At 38.7% G+C, this 16,914-nt stretch overlaps 1 protein-coding gene across 1 annotated transcript; it reads left to right on the top strand.

Annotated features, from left to right (window-relative positions):
• The first annotated feature begins 1,092 nt into the window (after positions 1-1,092).
• LOC140247050 (uncharacterized) lies at positions 1,093-14,316 on the top strand. Its single transcript, XM_072326346.1, has 3 exons — positions 1,093-1,683; positions 7,935-8,134; positions 13,645-14,316. Exons 1-3 carry the CDS (start codon positions 1,302-1,304, stop codon positions 14,044-14,046), a joined length of 984 nt encoding a protein of 327 aa, XP_072182447.1. The 5' UTR covers positions 1,093-1,301; the 3' UTR covers positions 14,047-14,316.
• The last annotated feature ends 2,598 nt before the right edge of the window (positions 14,317-16,914 follow it).

Here is a 16,914-nt window from a genome sequence, read left to right as displayed (position 1 = left end):
CTAGGTAGACTGAATTCATTAACACAGTGAGTAGTGCGGAAGATGAATCATTGTAGAGTTTTAAGATAACTTCAAATATTCCAGGACAAGTTTTTCAACCCTAAACGTGTGTCATCAAATTGCTAGCATTACCTCCCTTTAGGTTTCTCGTCAAACAGCCGCAACTATTATTATCATTTCTTTTATTGGGCAATGCCAAAAATCTTAATTGGAAACTTTCCTAATTTTCATCTGTGGAATATGTTAACTAGGATGCATATAACGCAAAACAAAATTGATATCGTATCTATAACTAAAAAGATAAATGTGATATCAATCATATTGAATATGAAATGTAAATGAATAACTAAATGAAAATGTATAAATTTCCTTATGATTAGTTTGATGGCAACAACTCATCGAAAAAAATACATATAATTTTCACAGTCTAGCTTTCAAGAATAATGCTTTGATTGACAGGTCTATCTTTGATAAAGTAGTGAAAGTGGTAGGCCTGTAGCAGTAAACACCTGCTTGTATCTGGGCCCACGAGCTTGTATCAAGTTAATGCAAGTGGAATGCATTTGTCAGACACCCTTTTATTCTTGAATTGGGCTGGATAGAGACATTCACTTTGATGATCTACAGACAGTGTAATTTGATGAAAATGGCGATAAACCACGGTGATCATCGAGTCAAACGAGGCGGATATAGAACACTCCGTCTTCTCCATTCAAAACTGATGCGATAAATCTTGACTGGTAATTATACACTCTCTGTGGACATAGAATGCTCATGATTAGCTTCTTTTCTCTTACTTTTCATGAAACTCTTAGCTAGAGTGACAAGTAAGGGTGGCTTAATTTCATTACTCAGCCATTTAAGCTAAGAGGGTGGCGAGCGACAATAGCCCGAGCCGTTATGTAAAAACATCCAGTGGAGTGACAGAACGCACAATAGAACGGCTTACGCCTTGACGAAATGCTCTGAAGCCGCGAATAGCCGTCTATGCCCAGCGAGCTGATGAGGGATCAAAAGCTAAGGGGTGGGCAAGGCCAAGAGAGTCGCGTAAGATGAATAAAAGTTACATGTAACTCGGCTGGTGGACAGCACGCGCGCACAGCTTCATCTTGTCTCAGAAGATTCAGACTCCTCCTCAGCATCACTTATACCAAAGACAGCAAAGCATCCCGTCTATGAGTTACCTTAAATTCACAACTCGATTAATTTGTTCTTCTTTATCGTTTAATGCTTGGCATTGTACGTGTGATTGTTTAAAGCACTGCTCACAGTGAGCCATCGTGATTTACATGTGAATTCGCATGGTAGCGGTGATGGACTGTACTCTGCCGAGTTTGCCCCGCGATCGCAGCCCTATGAACACCGCAGCCCTCCTGTCGGCCGGCGTGCCAGCTCCGCCACCACGTCCCCAACCGTCGCCGCCTTCCTTGTCCTCGCCATCATCACCAGCCTCGACCACACCTTCCGTGTTGCCCTTTTCCTCGTCTGCCATTTCGCCTGCGGTTGCGGCCTATTACAACGCCTACACCGGCTGCGCCATGACGGGAATGACCGCGCCTTCATTTACCATAGAAAACATACTCGCTCCGAGGCCGTACCCGGCACTGCCGCCTCGGCACGCCCCGTACCTCCCGCTGGCTCCACACCCTCACTTTCCGCTTCTGCATCCCGAGTACCACTTGGGTGAGTGCCGCTCCAGCTAGATTGCCTATATCTTTATTCATTATCAAGAGTCACATTAATCCATAGATTCGTCACTATCACTCATTCAATAGATATTACAGAAAGTCGTGTTATCGAATTTCAACTGCACGTCATCACGCAAATTTCGGATTTCGTTATTTGGAACATACATGTCTAGAGTAAGGAACATTATGTCTATAGAGTAAGGAAACGAGTAATGTCCGGTCGAAAAAGCACAAACATTATGCATGTACATGTACATCAATGACTTAACAGGAGATGATTCACATATACATTGACACAATTTCTTCATCAGGCGACGTAAGATTGGTAGGCTCCTTCTGGTACGTAGTTACGATGCGGAAAAGACAGTCGGGTACCTATAGGGGAGTATTTCCCTGTACGACCTAATCAATAATAAAGAACGCGGAAAACGTAGGCGGGTTTGCGGAATCTTAAAACAAAAGAAAGAACTGCAGATTTGGCACCATTCAGGGAACTTTTCAGCAGCAACGCCAGTGTTTTCGATGTACGTGTAGGTGCAAATTGCTGACATAAAATGAAGAGAAATAACTGAGGGACTACCATGTAATTTCTTAACATTATATTTTACGTACAGTCCTCTATCAATTTGCGACTAATTCGAAAAAGAAAACAGCCTTTATTTGCCATGCCTGGAGTAAAGTTCGTTTTCCTTATAGCTTTTTTTTTTAAAGATCGAAACCCCTCGCCAACAGACCCGGCGATTGCAAAGGAGAGAGATGTCGTTGCTCATATCTTCTTCAACCGACACCTGCATTACATCTGATGAGACACTGATAAAGTGTCTCTTAACAAAAAAGAAAAAAAAATTCATACCTGATGAATGATGTATAATATCATATTCATTCTCTGGTATTCCTTTCGGTGATGAGAAATTGAGACGTGTTATCTATTTTTTTCTTGTCAATTTTAGCAGCATTGAGGTAGAATGATTCTACGTCTTTTTTCTTTCTTCTTCTCCATTTTTTTTTCGCTTTCCCTTTCTCCTTATTTTTCGTCTTTGCTATCACCACTTTTCCATCTTCTCTTGCTCCTTTTCTTCCTTTATTTTTTGTTACATTTTTTTTTCTTCTTCATCTTCGTCATCTTCTTCCTCCATGTTGCTGTTCTTCCATCCTTTGTCGTACCTTCTCCTGGAATCGATCGATAGCTGGTGCGCTATCTATGTGTCCAGAGATGCTCACTAAACTTTATCACACTCCGAGGAATTTTACATGAAAATGGCTTCCTTCTTGAAAAAAAAAGAAAGAAAGAGAAAATGAGTGAGGTGCGTGCAGCTATATGCTTCGTGTTGCACAGAAACCATGCAAGTCGAGTTTAAGGTGCTGTTCTTGCTTGTTGATGAGCGAATTGTCACTCTGCCTTCGCCAGAGAACAAGGCAGGGACAACAAGGATTTAAATTGTACGGTGATCTGTGCTAGATTCTTTTTTTTTTTTCTTTTCCTTTTTTTTTTTTTTGTATGGAGGAATCTGTAGGTGTACTTGCACTGATTTTTGTTTGGGTTTCGTAGAGTACGATGTTCAAGAAAAGCTAGGTTGGTGGCAGACATCTTATACGAAGGTGACTTATGCAACTTTTTTCACAGCATCAAACGAAGACGCAATGTTTGAATAACAAACTTCGGAAGAAGCACAGCCGTAATTTTTGCCACCTCAAACACTAAGAGTTTACCTTTCACACTGAAATAAGATGACACACTTTCTATGTTTTGACTGTCATCGTCGAAATATAAAAAAAAAAGAATAAGAATTATTTTGCAACGTCATATAATCACCTTCTCTTATTTTCTAACAGCAAAAGAACTGACGCAATGGCACTGTTGTCAGTACTTGACAGCAGTTCATGTATCTTTGAATCTCACTAATGTTCGACCCCAGAAGTGTCTAAATTGGCAAATGACTATCCTCCATATTTTTTTTATATTATTGCTCAGCATTACTCTTCTTCGACGTGTCATCTTTAAGAAAATTTCCCTTTCCACGGAGACAAAAGCATTTGTCAATGCTAGCATGACTAGTATGAATTGAGTGAGGGTAGCTTGATACCAATTGTGATATATCTAAATAATTTATGTACATATGCATAGTGAATGATTCTCAACCAAATTATGTAATGGATCAGTTCGCAGAAGGCAGCCATATAGATAAATATCATGTTCATTAATTTCGGTCATATCTTACTGCAAGTTAAGAGCTGGTTTATTTTCTCCTCGGACAAGCTACTGACGCGATGAACTTACGGATAACTTCCCGTCTTGATAGAATAATATTATGGATTTGAATCTCACTGCATGGATGCTTATTGGCGAACGATGCAAATGAACAATATTCTGCCAGAATCGAGGGTAATTTTGTGAAAATTCGTTGCCATTTATGTTCTTTATAAATCATCACTTTTAAGCACATCATAATATATCAATATTCGCATAGAGTTATGGGTTTTCTTTAGAGTAAATAACAACAGCAAACTGAACACTGCGAGTTCACTACAAATTCAAGAGCAACTCGAGTTTAAAAGAACAGAAATTAAATCCTTAACCGCTTACATTACACGATTGTACAATTTATGAACAATCAATAGGCTCTCCAGCACAGGAAAATAAGCGGAAATGAAAGGAATTACCCAAGAAGAAAGGAAAACGAAATGAAGAAAACGTTTGAGCTTTTATTTGATGGTTTGTCCCGAGAATGTCCATAGCAGGACATGAATATCGCTTATTTCTCATAGATCACAAAAATAAATGTTAAAATTGGAAAAGTTTCAAATATTGGCTTGCACCGCCCTGTCTTCATCAGAAAAAAAAAAAAAAATTATTGGCAGATTATGTGGCCCGCTTCGTTCAATTCCTGAGTAACACTCAGTCGTTTTGTCATGCGTTGAAATATTATGGTTTCGAAGAGATTGTCTTAGGTTCTTCTAAAGCGCACCAGTGCTGGGTAATGCAACTCATTTAAAATCATGAAATTGCAAATTGTTGTATCTGAATCTTTACATTGCTTGTATCTGTATGTTATAGAAGAGAGGAATATTCATATATTCCGATACATCTAAGATTATGATTATATCTTACTTCTAAAGTTTCACTTCCAAGTATATCGGAATGATGAAGAGCAACATCGCTTCCATTGGTTTTTCAGCAATAAGCATAAGACGATTCCTTTGAAATGAAACAAATTACGTAAACTTATGGTTTGATCACATCTCTTTTTATGTCTTCGTCATCTCTTATTTTGCACTCTGATGACCTGTCTTGTCCAAAATTCTTGAACAGTTGCGTAGGTGAAAGGTGAGATTTGTATAGAAAGAAAATTAGAGGTAGACAGATGTAAAAGAGAGGAAGAGAGTGAGAGAATAAAGAGATAAAAGAAGGAAGATTACATTGTTTTCTCAATACTTGTTTATTTCGGATATCCCACTGTCTTGTGAATTACAATGAAATCTCAATTCCCTTTTCACTCCTTGCGAGTATAAACGTAAAGGAAAAGGTGACGCGGCTGTACATTGAACCTCAAAAGAAAATTTCAGGAGCTCGACCCAACCTCAACCCTGGTGGTTAAAGATATTGTTGACTCTTGATCCGAGACCCATGAAAGGGCTCATTTTTAGGGAGAAAGAAAACCTACGGTGTGGCCAATTTCCACAGTGCGTTGATCTATTAAGAAGAGGGTCGTTATCACGCCTTCTGTTCCGACATCTTAACCCATCAACACAAAAAGCAAGTAAAGGGCTCAAGAAAGGATCAATGATGGAGCGTCAAAAGGGTGTCATTGTTGGTCGGCTGCAGGTGAGAAGCGGTCAAATTGAATCCTACACCGCAAAATCCAGCCCAATCAATACGACATTATTTTACCCTTAATGGTTCATTTTCAGTGACAGCGAAGGCAATTGGATAATGCGTGTTTAAGTGTAAAAGAAAGAGGGATTTAAAATGGCGTGAATGGTACTAAAATTTTTAGATCTCCCCTCTTCTTCCGTACTCGGAGAGGCCAATGTCCTCTAGAATAGGTTGGTAAAGGTATAGGCCGGAACATTCCTGAACCCCCTCCACCCCCACCCCCAAAATAAAATAAAACAACAAAAATCAAACACTTCATTTACATTATAGTTTGAGTTTTCTACACAGCTCAACATAATTATTTCGTGTTTTGGGGGAATTGCTATCCAGGGTGTTTAACCCAGTGAAGTGGTCCCGCCTCACATCCAACTGGACCCCATGGAAGACCAGCTTAGCATAGCTGAATATGGGCTATCCATCCATATTCTCGGATGGAAAATGAACAAACAAACAACAAACAAACAAACTATACTACTACATTTTATTGACATTTTTGTTTATATCTTGTTATTTATAGGAGAGGGAGGGGAGACTTAACATTATAAGCTCAAAAGTGGTTGAAACTTCTATTAACCCCAATGTGAATAAGTGTTCTTTTCTTACCTAAGTAAACCCGAACCCAAATTGAACTCTATCCTCCTGCGTTTTTTCTTTCTTTTTTTTTTCTTTCTTTTTTGTTTTCGAGAGGCGGATGAAAAAATGGGGACACCTGATTAAGCATCGCCTCCCTCTTTCTATATCTAGCTTTAGGTGTTTTTTTTTTCTGCTATTGCATCATATCAGTTAACTAGTAATTTTGACCAGTTTTTTTTTTTATCCCTCTCTTTGATGGCTGTTACATGCTCTTTCGTGACAATTTAATTAATTGGACGAAATCAAAGCTTACTTCCACATAACAATTAAGGACGGTGTCTATTGATTAAAAAAAAAAACATGGTTTAAATTTTTGAAAACCAAATAAAGGATGCCTGTGTATGATTTTCTTTTTCAAAAACTAACAATTTTTATCGACGAGATTCGCTCCATCTGTCAACCTGAAAAATTTGAATTAATGTCGAGCTGTTTCCCGTGGATATGTCTTACAGGGGTATTATTTGGGCAAAATCGGATGGAAGAAATAAAGATTTGCCGGATTATGACTGGTCCTAATCAGATTTAACCATCAAATCCACGATTTTCCTGTATCTGGTGATAAAGGGCCGTTTAAGAATTAGCTGTTTCAGCAAGAGGATTACAAGATCACGGACTATAGAATACGGATGCCTGCACAAATCCGAGAAGAGAGTGTTACGCGATTACCTCTCGTTTTGGTAGACTCAATAATTGTTCCCCAAGTCTGCCAAGAAATATTCCCTCGTGTTGGACACGCATACTTGTAAGCAAATCGACTTATTACTATTACTGTTTCGCTGCCTTTCTCACCCATCTTAACAAACGTAATCTTTTAAAACCTGAAACCATTATCACATGGGGCATTGAGAAAGGAAGTACGGGAGCTCAATAGCTTGCGAGATGCACAGTACATGCCAACATACTCTGTGAAGAGATGCCGAGATTCCGCAATCTGCCGCATGGCTGCTGTTAACTCCACGCCTCCTCCTCTTTCACGCAGACATTGATCAATTGCAGTGAGGAAATCTGCGGTCCTAGGCTATCGGGACCGTTGGCGTATGTGAGGTGGGGGATAAAAGCTGGAGGAGTTGTAACCAGATAAGATAACGACGCCAAACCTTAACACCTATATTTTCTCGTCCATTTCCACGGTCTCTGCTGAGCTTGCGTAGACGTTGTTCAAGACTGAGACGTTGGATAACTATGAAGGAACCAGGAACACACTTAGACTTTACTCATCAGATTATCAACAAGTGCATTACAAATGCGTTTCATCCCTCAAAATTGTGAAATATAATGGTGGTGTTTTTTCACGTTACTTTGTTGCAAAGCCATGTTGATCAGTTTATCCTGTCAATATTTAAATACACATGATATTTGTAAGGCGTCGTATAGTTACGAATCATAATGATAGTGTATAGTAAGGATAATAACATTTATGAACATGATGATAATGACATCAACAATAATCACCATAACCGTCAGAGTTATTTCATCATAATCAAGATCGCAACCATTATTCCTACAACAAACTAGGGCACACATTTCTTTCACTGCAAAATAGTATGTTCCATTGCCAGGAGCGTGTACAATCCATGTAAAGTGGGGATTGATATATGTACAATTGACAAGGAAAAATGTTCTGCGCATACTTGACCCGATTTCTACGCTTCTCTCACCTCTTTCGCTTATACAGTCACAAGACAATGTCGTTCATTGCGCTTTGTTTTTTCCCCCTGTAATTCGTTCCCCGACCGCAGCGGCCTACCACGCCTACACGGCGTACCCCCATATGGACCTCCTGGCCAGGAACCAGAAACGGAAGAGACGCCACCGAACCATCTTCACCGAGGAACAGCTCGAGCAGTTGGAGGCAACCTTCGAGAAGACCCACTACCCCGATGTCATGCTCCGCGAGGAACTCGCAATCAAAGTCGATCTCAAGGAGGAACGGGTCGAGGTCAGTAAGGAAGCCAGTTATACCAATTACTGTTATCTGCCCTTTAAAAAAAGCAGAATATCGCCTAAAATAGCATGAAGTTGTCTAGTCCAGTTGATTGCAGGGCGTGCATGGGCTTTGATGATTTAACGTTCTGCTATAATACTGTACATTATTTTGATACATTCATATTTTGCAAATGTGGCTGTCTCCCTTTACAACTTCACTTTTAATGATAATTTTAGTAAAACACGATAAATGATAACATATTGTAATAATGATGATGATAATAATGATAATAATAGTAATAATAATGATGATGATAATAAGAAAATAGCAAAATGGATAGGAATGACATTCATAATAATCATAATGATACAACAAATATAACCAATATCAGCAATAACAAGACAGATATTGCGATTAATATCTAAATGCCGTAACTTCCTGCAGTAAATACTCTCAATCTTGTTTAAGAACATACGAAATCTTTGTGATAATCCCCAGCTATAAAAAAAAAAAAAATATCTAGATCCTTGGCCACTATTTCATATACGACGGTGTACCCACTATACATAGACTATCGTTGGACTATTGTACTCGACGTTCTACTCAGATTTACACTATAGAATAGTCAAATACTACCTCAAATAGACTTCCTTCTTGTCACTCAGTGTTAAGACTTTCTATTAAAAACGGTGATGATCGGTGCGGCCGGTTCCATCAAGACACTTTGTGTGGCTGTAGGTCACAACTCAAGTCTCCTTCTTCCTGTTATCCTGCCCCCCCCCCCCCCGCCCCTTCCTCTATTCATCAGAGCCGCGCTTCCTTCTCTTCACGATCTTACCATCATGGAAACAGAGATGTAGCCTCTGTGTCCCTTCCTTCTGGTAATAACTGACAAAAATAACGAAAGAAACAATTTTCAAGATGTAAATCTTTCGTGACCCAAAGCTCGCTGCTCGCTATTAGGGGAGACAGACAAACGCGGCGGGGATGATCCGTAAATTCTAAGCACACCTCCAGATCACACACCATCTTCTAATCCAGGGATTTATCATAATAACCGCGATTTCAGGTTAATGCTCGCAAGTTTCACTTCGTATCAACTTTGAAGAAAAAAAAAAATATGCTTACGGGCAAAATATGATGCAAGAGAGGGAGAATGAGATAGGGAGAAAAAGAAAAAAAGAACGACTATTCATTTAAGAGGATGAAAAGTACGAGTGTGGTTTCCTTGAGGTACAAAGACAGCTAGAAAAGTCGCGGATATGTGCGTGTTGAATTTATGGGTATCAATATTAATCACTGACTCTGCCGAAAAACCATATAGCCTAGCCGCATGGGCAAATTCACGGATAAAGGCTGACATACCCCTGGCTGAATATGCAATATCTGTTAATGCTTGTTGATACTGATGATCTTGGAAATGGCAATCTACGGAACAAGTTATTTGTTTACTATACTCTGATAACTAGTCTTCTGAACCAAATCCACACATGCTCTTTTCCCCCATGGATTGAATCTGCCAGATTGTTGGTGTTTGCGCATAAGCAGAATGGAAGTAATATATCAAGGAAGAGAATTCCACTGAACTTGATATAACCAGTGGACTATTTCAACTTTGGAATACGCAATGGTCATAAATTAAGCATTCACCAATGATAACAACTGTCATGTTAAATAAAGAAGAGAAAGATGGCTCACTTAAAATGCAATTCAACTTAATGTTCAAGTCTCATAAAACACTTGATTTTGTCGCAACCTCATGTGCATATTAAAGGACATGAGGAGGCAATTTAATGGGTATTCGTTATTTGTACAAAATATCACCAAATCATGCTTTCGTCGACTATATTGCAACTGCAGCCGCTTCTCAAAAAATAGCCATTGACATTCACATATACATAGACATAATTATATTTCCACTTTCACCTACAAACATGACACAAAATTAACACAATGCCATTTAAGTTCACAACATAATGGCAATATGAACATTGTAATGATATATATATATATATATATATATATATATATATATATATATACACCTAATGCAGTTTTAGACAAGTCAGTAAATGTTACAGTTATTTCAGTTTTGAAATAAGCATATACAATCTAATAGCTACAATCTTAAAGTTATCACGTCAAATATAAGTGTTATGAAATTATAAATCTGGGTATGAAACAAAAATCAAGGTGCTTCTGCTATTAACTAAATCTTACTAATTTTAGTGGGAGAAACCTATACTGAAAAGCTTAATATATAAGCTTGTATAAAATAGGTCTCTCGGAAGAGGGAGAGAGAGAAAACAGAGATAGACAAACATGAAAGTAAAACACAGAAAGAAGGGAGAGTACATTGCTATTGGATTCTTAAAGACACAAATACCCAAAAATATGAGTTTTTAGTTTTGATTCAATTGATAAAAAGGTAAAGTAAAGTACAAAACTTTGAGTGCGGGTCAATGACGCAACTTTCAGTGAAAACAATAAAATGTGATGCTTGAAAATATAGCTTTTTTTCTCTCCACGTAATTGTAAAAATGCTCTTACAGCATTCTCTTTGCCTCATGTATGCATACAAAAGATGGGAAAATGTGTCAAACTTGCTCATTTGCGATATTTTATCAATAAGCGATACCATTCTATCAGAAGCAGTACTGTATCGATTTATCGATTTATCGTATTAATATTTTGTATCGATACGCCTTATCGCAGCACACTTCAAAGGGACATTATTTCAAAGTCGCTTTAAAAGAGGCAGCTCTGACGTTTGATAACGGAGTTTCCGATGTGATCAGATTGATGGGGTGGTGTTGAGGGGGTGGGGGGGGGGGGGTGTGAATTGATCTTGCACGCAGGTGCTGTATACAGCCCGCGATCTCTGAACAAAGATGATTTCAGACGCGACTTCATTGTCAGTGGTCGCATTGTCTTGGCCCTTAATTGTTGCTTTGGCGGGCGAAAATTTGGAGTCCTCTTCGTCCGCTTCCCCGTCGGATAAGTTTAGTGATGCCCCAGTAACGACGTACATCGCGTGGCAGTCGCATTTTCAAACGAAATGTCTTTGTTTTGTATTTTCATTCCCTCAAGTGTCGTTTTGGGAGTATACCATTCTTCTACTCCAATACAAGGTCACGTAGCGTACGTCCAGTTGTAGTCTGTCGGATTACATGTGATCAGGATATAGGGTGATCAAACAAGGATGATAAGTTTGTTTGTATTTGATTTTAAATGTCATTTCAGAGGATTTGTGGCAATTAATTTTACATGTTTACCAATCACTGATGATCGGGGTTTGTACTTCTGTGCATTATTAATCAATACACAATTATTTACGTTAGCGATCTACAGTTTGTATATAATACATCTATACCCGTTGCCTCTCCTAAATCAATATTTTGATCCCAATCAATAAGGGCTATCCCTCCTTGTCTCCATGGGGTATCCAGGTTAGGAAGCTGATTATAAAGTTTAGTAGTTTACAGAATTCAACATTTTGCTCACCACGATACATCCCTCGAGTCAAAGTTGCTTAAACTATTTGACGGTGACAAAGTAAACCATACGGGCAATTTATTCTGACGAATAAGATTTGCCGCTTGGTTCCTTGCTATTTGTTACCAGCTATGTCAAAATGAAAGTAAAGTTATCAAATGGACTTCATTCTTTAGATTCGCCCATGAAACAGTAATCCAGAAAGCAAAATAACCGATTCACTTCGCTTATCAAGATGCAAGCCATAGCAGTGACAATAGTTCTCTCTGTTTAAAGAAACACCTGTAGAAACCACGAGGTGTCACGTGATAATCTAGATGATTCCTCCATTGAAGAAGACAACAATATATTGATGTCATTTTGCCTCCTCACGAGGAGCCAGACGACATCTTTTCATTTCCCATCTACCGCTGATGAGTTGTCGCATCTAACGACACACTCACGAATACTCACGTTGTCCTATTTTGGCGCACGGTGCGGGAGTGCATAAAAACCAACGTGTGACGGTCCGTGACTTGGTTTTGATGGAGGATACCAAGGGCAGTGGCTTTTGCTTGAAGTACCTGCCCGAGCGGTTGGTATCAGACTCAAATCATGGACGTAATTATCAGCTCAGATTGGGCAAGAGTAGAATGTGACTAACGAGGTGAATCTGTGACCAAATAATCAAATGGGGATGGATTACAGACCGTGATACAAATTACCCCAATTATGACCACCTTTGTCGTGGCTTTGCCAATTTACTCCTGAAGCTTGTCATTCATGGTGACTCTCCCCCGAGCTCTTCAGGAACACCATGCACGGCAGACCGTTGCAGAATCAGGCCAGTGCAATTTTCACCAAATTAAAAAAAAAAAATCTTCTTGAAATAACTTGCTGCTTCGTTCTACGTTGTTTACTCGAGAGCAGGACCGGGCCACAATGTTACAAGCACTGACAAGGACGCGGAATCACTAACCAAATTAAACTTTGTGGCTAATTGCGTATATCTTTTGTATGTTTTTTTTTCGTGCCTCTGTGTGTGTGTGTGTGTGTGCGCGCGTGTGTGTGTTTTAAAAGTAAAATAACATCGAGCACTTTTGCGTTAAAACACAGATGTCGAGTTAGGTAGCGAGAATAATACTTCTATTGCAGCGAGTGACAACAAGATCATAATACTTTCATGGAAATTATTATGGTGACAGTCTATGAAAAGTGTTTATCCCTCTTGAAATTGTTTTATTTACGTAATTCCTGATTTCATTAAGTAGACGACACTACATGTATACATGACTTATGATGTAGAACATTCATATAAAATTTGGAGAAATTATGCATTTTTTTTAATTTTTTTTTTTACTCGCGCGCACGTTGCGGAAGCTGGTCTCATGGCAATTTAAGTCAAGTTACTTTTTTCTTTTTTCATGAGGATTTTGAAGAACACGACTTGTACACTTTGATGGATTGTTGAGAGGTCATTGAGATATTGCATGTCGGCACGTTGTAGTGTTTTCTCATCAATCTCCACACGGTTATACTTCCAAGATTAAGAACATTGTCTTGTCTTGTCAGATACCACACTTCACATTTACACCGTCACTCTCCAACACGCGAAGATAAGGGCTTTTAGATTCTGTTGAGTGTACATCATTAATTACCCCACTTCGGAGAAGTGAGTCGTCATCGTGGGCTTCTCTTAGTTTTTTCCCTCCTATGTGCGTACAATCGAAAATGCGGATATACCATTTTGGGTATATTATAACAATTTCATGCCCATTTGATTATATTCTGATTTGATTTATTTGCTTCCTGCAGACATTCAATCTGAAGTTGTCTCTCTGTTCATCCATCATTGCGTTCGAGTCAGATTTTCTCGTTCTCCAAATCTTTTATTCCGCCAAGAATAACGCTGAAAGTAAAAATCAGATACAGTGTCTCTTCATATTAATAATTTTGTAGAAAAAAAGAGATTATTGTTTTCATGTCCTCTTGTGCTATATGTTTTACACATCAACTCATGCTATCCTTCTTTTCTCTTCCTGTATCAGGTTTGGTTCAAAAACCGACGCGCCAAGTGGAGGAAACAGAAGCGGGAGCAGCAAGAAGCCGCTAAACGAGCGGCCGAGGCGTCGAGCAAATCTGACCCGAGATCCAAGGCCGAGGAGAGATCATCATCGGTATCAACACTGTCCAAACAGACTTTGGAGAAATACTCCGGCAGCAGCAGCAGCAGCAATAACAACATCAACCCCAACCACAACAGCAGGCTTCGGCAAGGGCCGAGTGACTCTGAAACCAAGAACTCCTTTGTTCGACGGTCGTCGGAATTCTCCGGAGAAGAATCGGACTACGACGACCACGATGACGACTCACGCTCGACCAGCGCGCGATCCAGTCCCCTTTCCCTTAGCCGATCGCCTGCCATGTCTCCATTATATACCTCAGGATAAAACATAAAGCGAAGGTCATCAGCGCCTTTTTCACAATGCTTTTTCACCATTACCTACTTCACAAGGATTAAATCAAGATTAAATGAAAAAAAAAAACAACAACTTTGAAACTAAATGACGTCTTTTTTTGTTTGTTTCAATCGCTCTCATTAAATCAGAGAACAGACCCAGAGGCGGATCTAATGTATCTTGAGATCTAACTGAATTGTTTTAAGCAAGAAAGGTTCTCAGACCCGACGGTTAACCCTGTGAACATGTCCGTTACAAACTCGTCTGCCATTGTATCAATGTGTGCGTGTGTGTGTGTGTGTGTGCGCGCGCGTTTTTTTTAATGTGTTCGTTCCAATCTAATTTCTATGAGTGAATCGGTTAAGCAGTGTGTACCGAATGAAACTCATGTTGCGTATCAGAGCAAACTCACTCTGTTGATTAGATGTTTAGATGCCTTAGTTTGAACAAAAAAAAAAAACACTTTTCTTAGTTTTACACGTTTAAGTGCAATATGTGTAAATAAGCCTGTGAAATTACTTTTTTTTAGCGTGTGTGTGAGTGACCTGTCATTGCGTATCATTTTGCTAACCATGCTGCTAGACACTTCGAGTTGACTATTTGATTTATGTATTACTCTGCAGCAACTTTTTTTTTTTTGAAGGCCTGTAAGTACTGGACTTTGAAATATGCTTATGGATTGGTTTTACCTGGATTAGCAGAATTACTAATCCCAAATAAGCTCCATCCAAGGACTATAACCAAGATATTGTCAATCCTCTATGGGTTTAATCTGCGGCTAAGGGGAGATCATGAAGATTAAGGTAGGATCTTCTATTGATCTTAGCGGAGATCATCCCCGATACTATAATTCTAAATACTCATCATGCTCTTTCAAAGATTGGACCGAGATCTTAGGTCTTTCTCTCTTCCTGTCTCTTTTTTCTCCTATTTTATCTTTATTTTTGCCTTTTTTTTTAGCTGTGATCCAAGTCGTGTAGAACATTTCAATGAGTTCAAAGAGTTTTCTTGAGGAGTATACGCTTTAGAAATAGAATCAGTGTAATACCCTGAGAAAATTGTGGCCTTCAACATGATGAAATGACGAGGCTCTTAATCTCAATAGACAGTAATGGAAACTACTTTTTTCCGTGGTGTGACTTATGCAATTCTGCGACATTTGGTGTTACTTGTGGTTCTTACCTAGTCAAACCAAGAAGCTATAATCACACACTTAGACTTCTGAAACTCAAACATAGATATCTCAGTCAACTCTTTTATGACTGTATTGCACTTTCTCACTAACCGAAATAAAGAAAACTATTCAAAAAAAAAAAGATGCAAAAATGGCAATTACTTTGATCATTGTTGTTCAAAGTGTCTATCAGCTACTCTTAGTATTACCAGACCTGAACTAAACTGTATAGTCACTGATAGTAAGTTGTGTACGACTTATTGTGTATTCCACGTCGTTCAAGAATGCGTGTAGACAATCGAACAGACTGTAAATAAGATATTTTTGTATGTGTGCTGAGGCCGATGTGCTTTGTGTATAGATTTCTTCTTTTTTTTTTGTATAAAGTGAACATTATTTATGGGGCATTTAATGCTCAAGGACTCAGACATGGCAAAGCAACAATGACGACAATAAGAGAAAGACGATTTGTGAATATGTTTGCTAGTTACAACATATGCTGGGAAGGTTGCAATCGGTAATCTACCTGAGAATGTCGTTGTGATGGGATGTCATACTAACAATTAAACCCTTACTCTCCCCCCCCCCAAAAAAAAAAGAACAACCCACCCCTCCCCCCGAAAAAACAAATCCAATTAAGAAGAAATTGCTCTGCTGTTTATGTCGCGTTTAGTATGGTGATATAGTGTTTGCCTACCAAATCTTTGTTTTCATACCCCGATTTCAGATTCCCCTTCATAGTTTGCAATTAGGAGCTGCTGACGTCAACATATCCCTATAAACAGATGCTGGTATTCAAGACATAGGTATCAATGGCCTTTGAATGAGAAGAAAAATATTTATGCAACTAGAGATTGATGCTTTGGCTCAAATCTATACGCGGCGGAAGATTAATCGGTACAGCTCTTGTAAACATCGTTACGTGCAACGATTCAATTTATATCGATACGAATAGATATGTTGATTGTTCATCACTTCTCCTTGTATTGAAATCGAGGTGATTATAATCATAATATGTTAATTTGTATGAAATCGTATTGTAATCACCAACATGTATGGCATTTTACGTCAACAACTCAGTCCCTGGTGATCGTTCCATTTTTTTTATACGATTGCTCTGACAGCGTTGGAAAGATGAATATTGTGTACTCATCAAAATGATGATATTGTTTCTTCACAACTAGACCTGTGTGTATTTCAGTGGATGTGTTGTTTGGAAAAGCTGTATCTAGTATGTAGTCCAGAAGGAGGTATGTCTTGTGTAAATCACGTGAATCATGAATAAAATCAATGACCCTACTTCTAAATGAACAGAAAGAAAGAACTGATGAAAGCGGTGGTTTTATTTCTATATTCTCCCGTTCGCGTATGCATGCGACCTTCGTGCGAAAAAAAAATAAATACTGCAGCGTTCAAAATGAAGCCGAAAATAAAAACAAAAAGAAACAGCAACAACAACAAAACAACTAAACACAACAAAAGTCGAAACAAACGCTTGTATAGTGTTAAAGGGATGGTACAGTATTGGTGGAGGTGAGGATTTAGCTTTTAACTTTTTGCGAGATATCACGAAACCACTTATGAAATGGTACAGAGCATACCATTTTAAGAGGAATTCAGAGTTTATTTGATGAAAATCGATTTTGGAATGGCTGAGACATCCAAAAACAAAGGAAAACAAAGCG

This window comes from Diadema setosum, chromosome 1 (assembly GCF_964275005.1).
Source record: "Diadema setosum chromosome 1, eeDiaSeto1, whole genome shotgun sequence".
NCBI lineage: Eukaryota > Metazoa > Echinodermata > Echinoidea > Diadematoida > Diadematidae > Diadema > Diadema setosum.
This window is presented reverse-complemented; position numbering and strand designations above follow the sequence as displayed.

Excerpts from the sequence above, each read along its gene's own strand:
- LOC140247050 (XM_072326346.1), top strand. The coding sequence starts at position 1,302 with ATGGTAGCGGTGATGGACTGTACTCTGCCGAGTTTGCCCCGCGATCGC. Across the intron at positions 1,684-7,934 it reads GCATCCCGAGTACCACTTGG|CGGCCTACCACGCCTACACG; the intron begins GTGAGTGCCGCT and ends CCCCGACCGCAG. Across the intron at positions 8,135-13,644 it reads TCAAGGAGGAACGGGTCGAG|GTTTGGTTCAAAAACCGACG; the intron begins GTCAGTAAGGAA and ends TTCCTGTATCAG.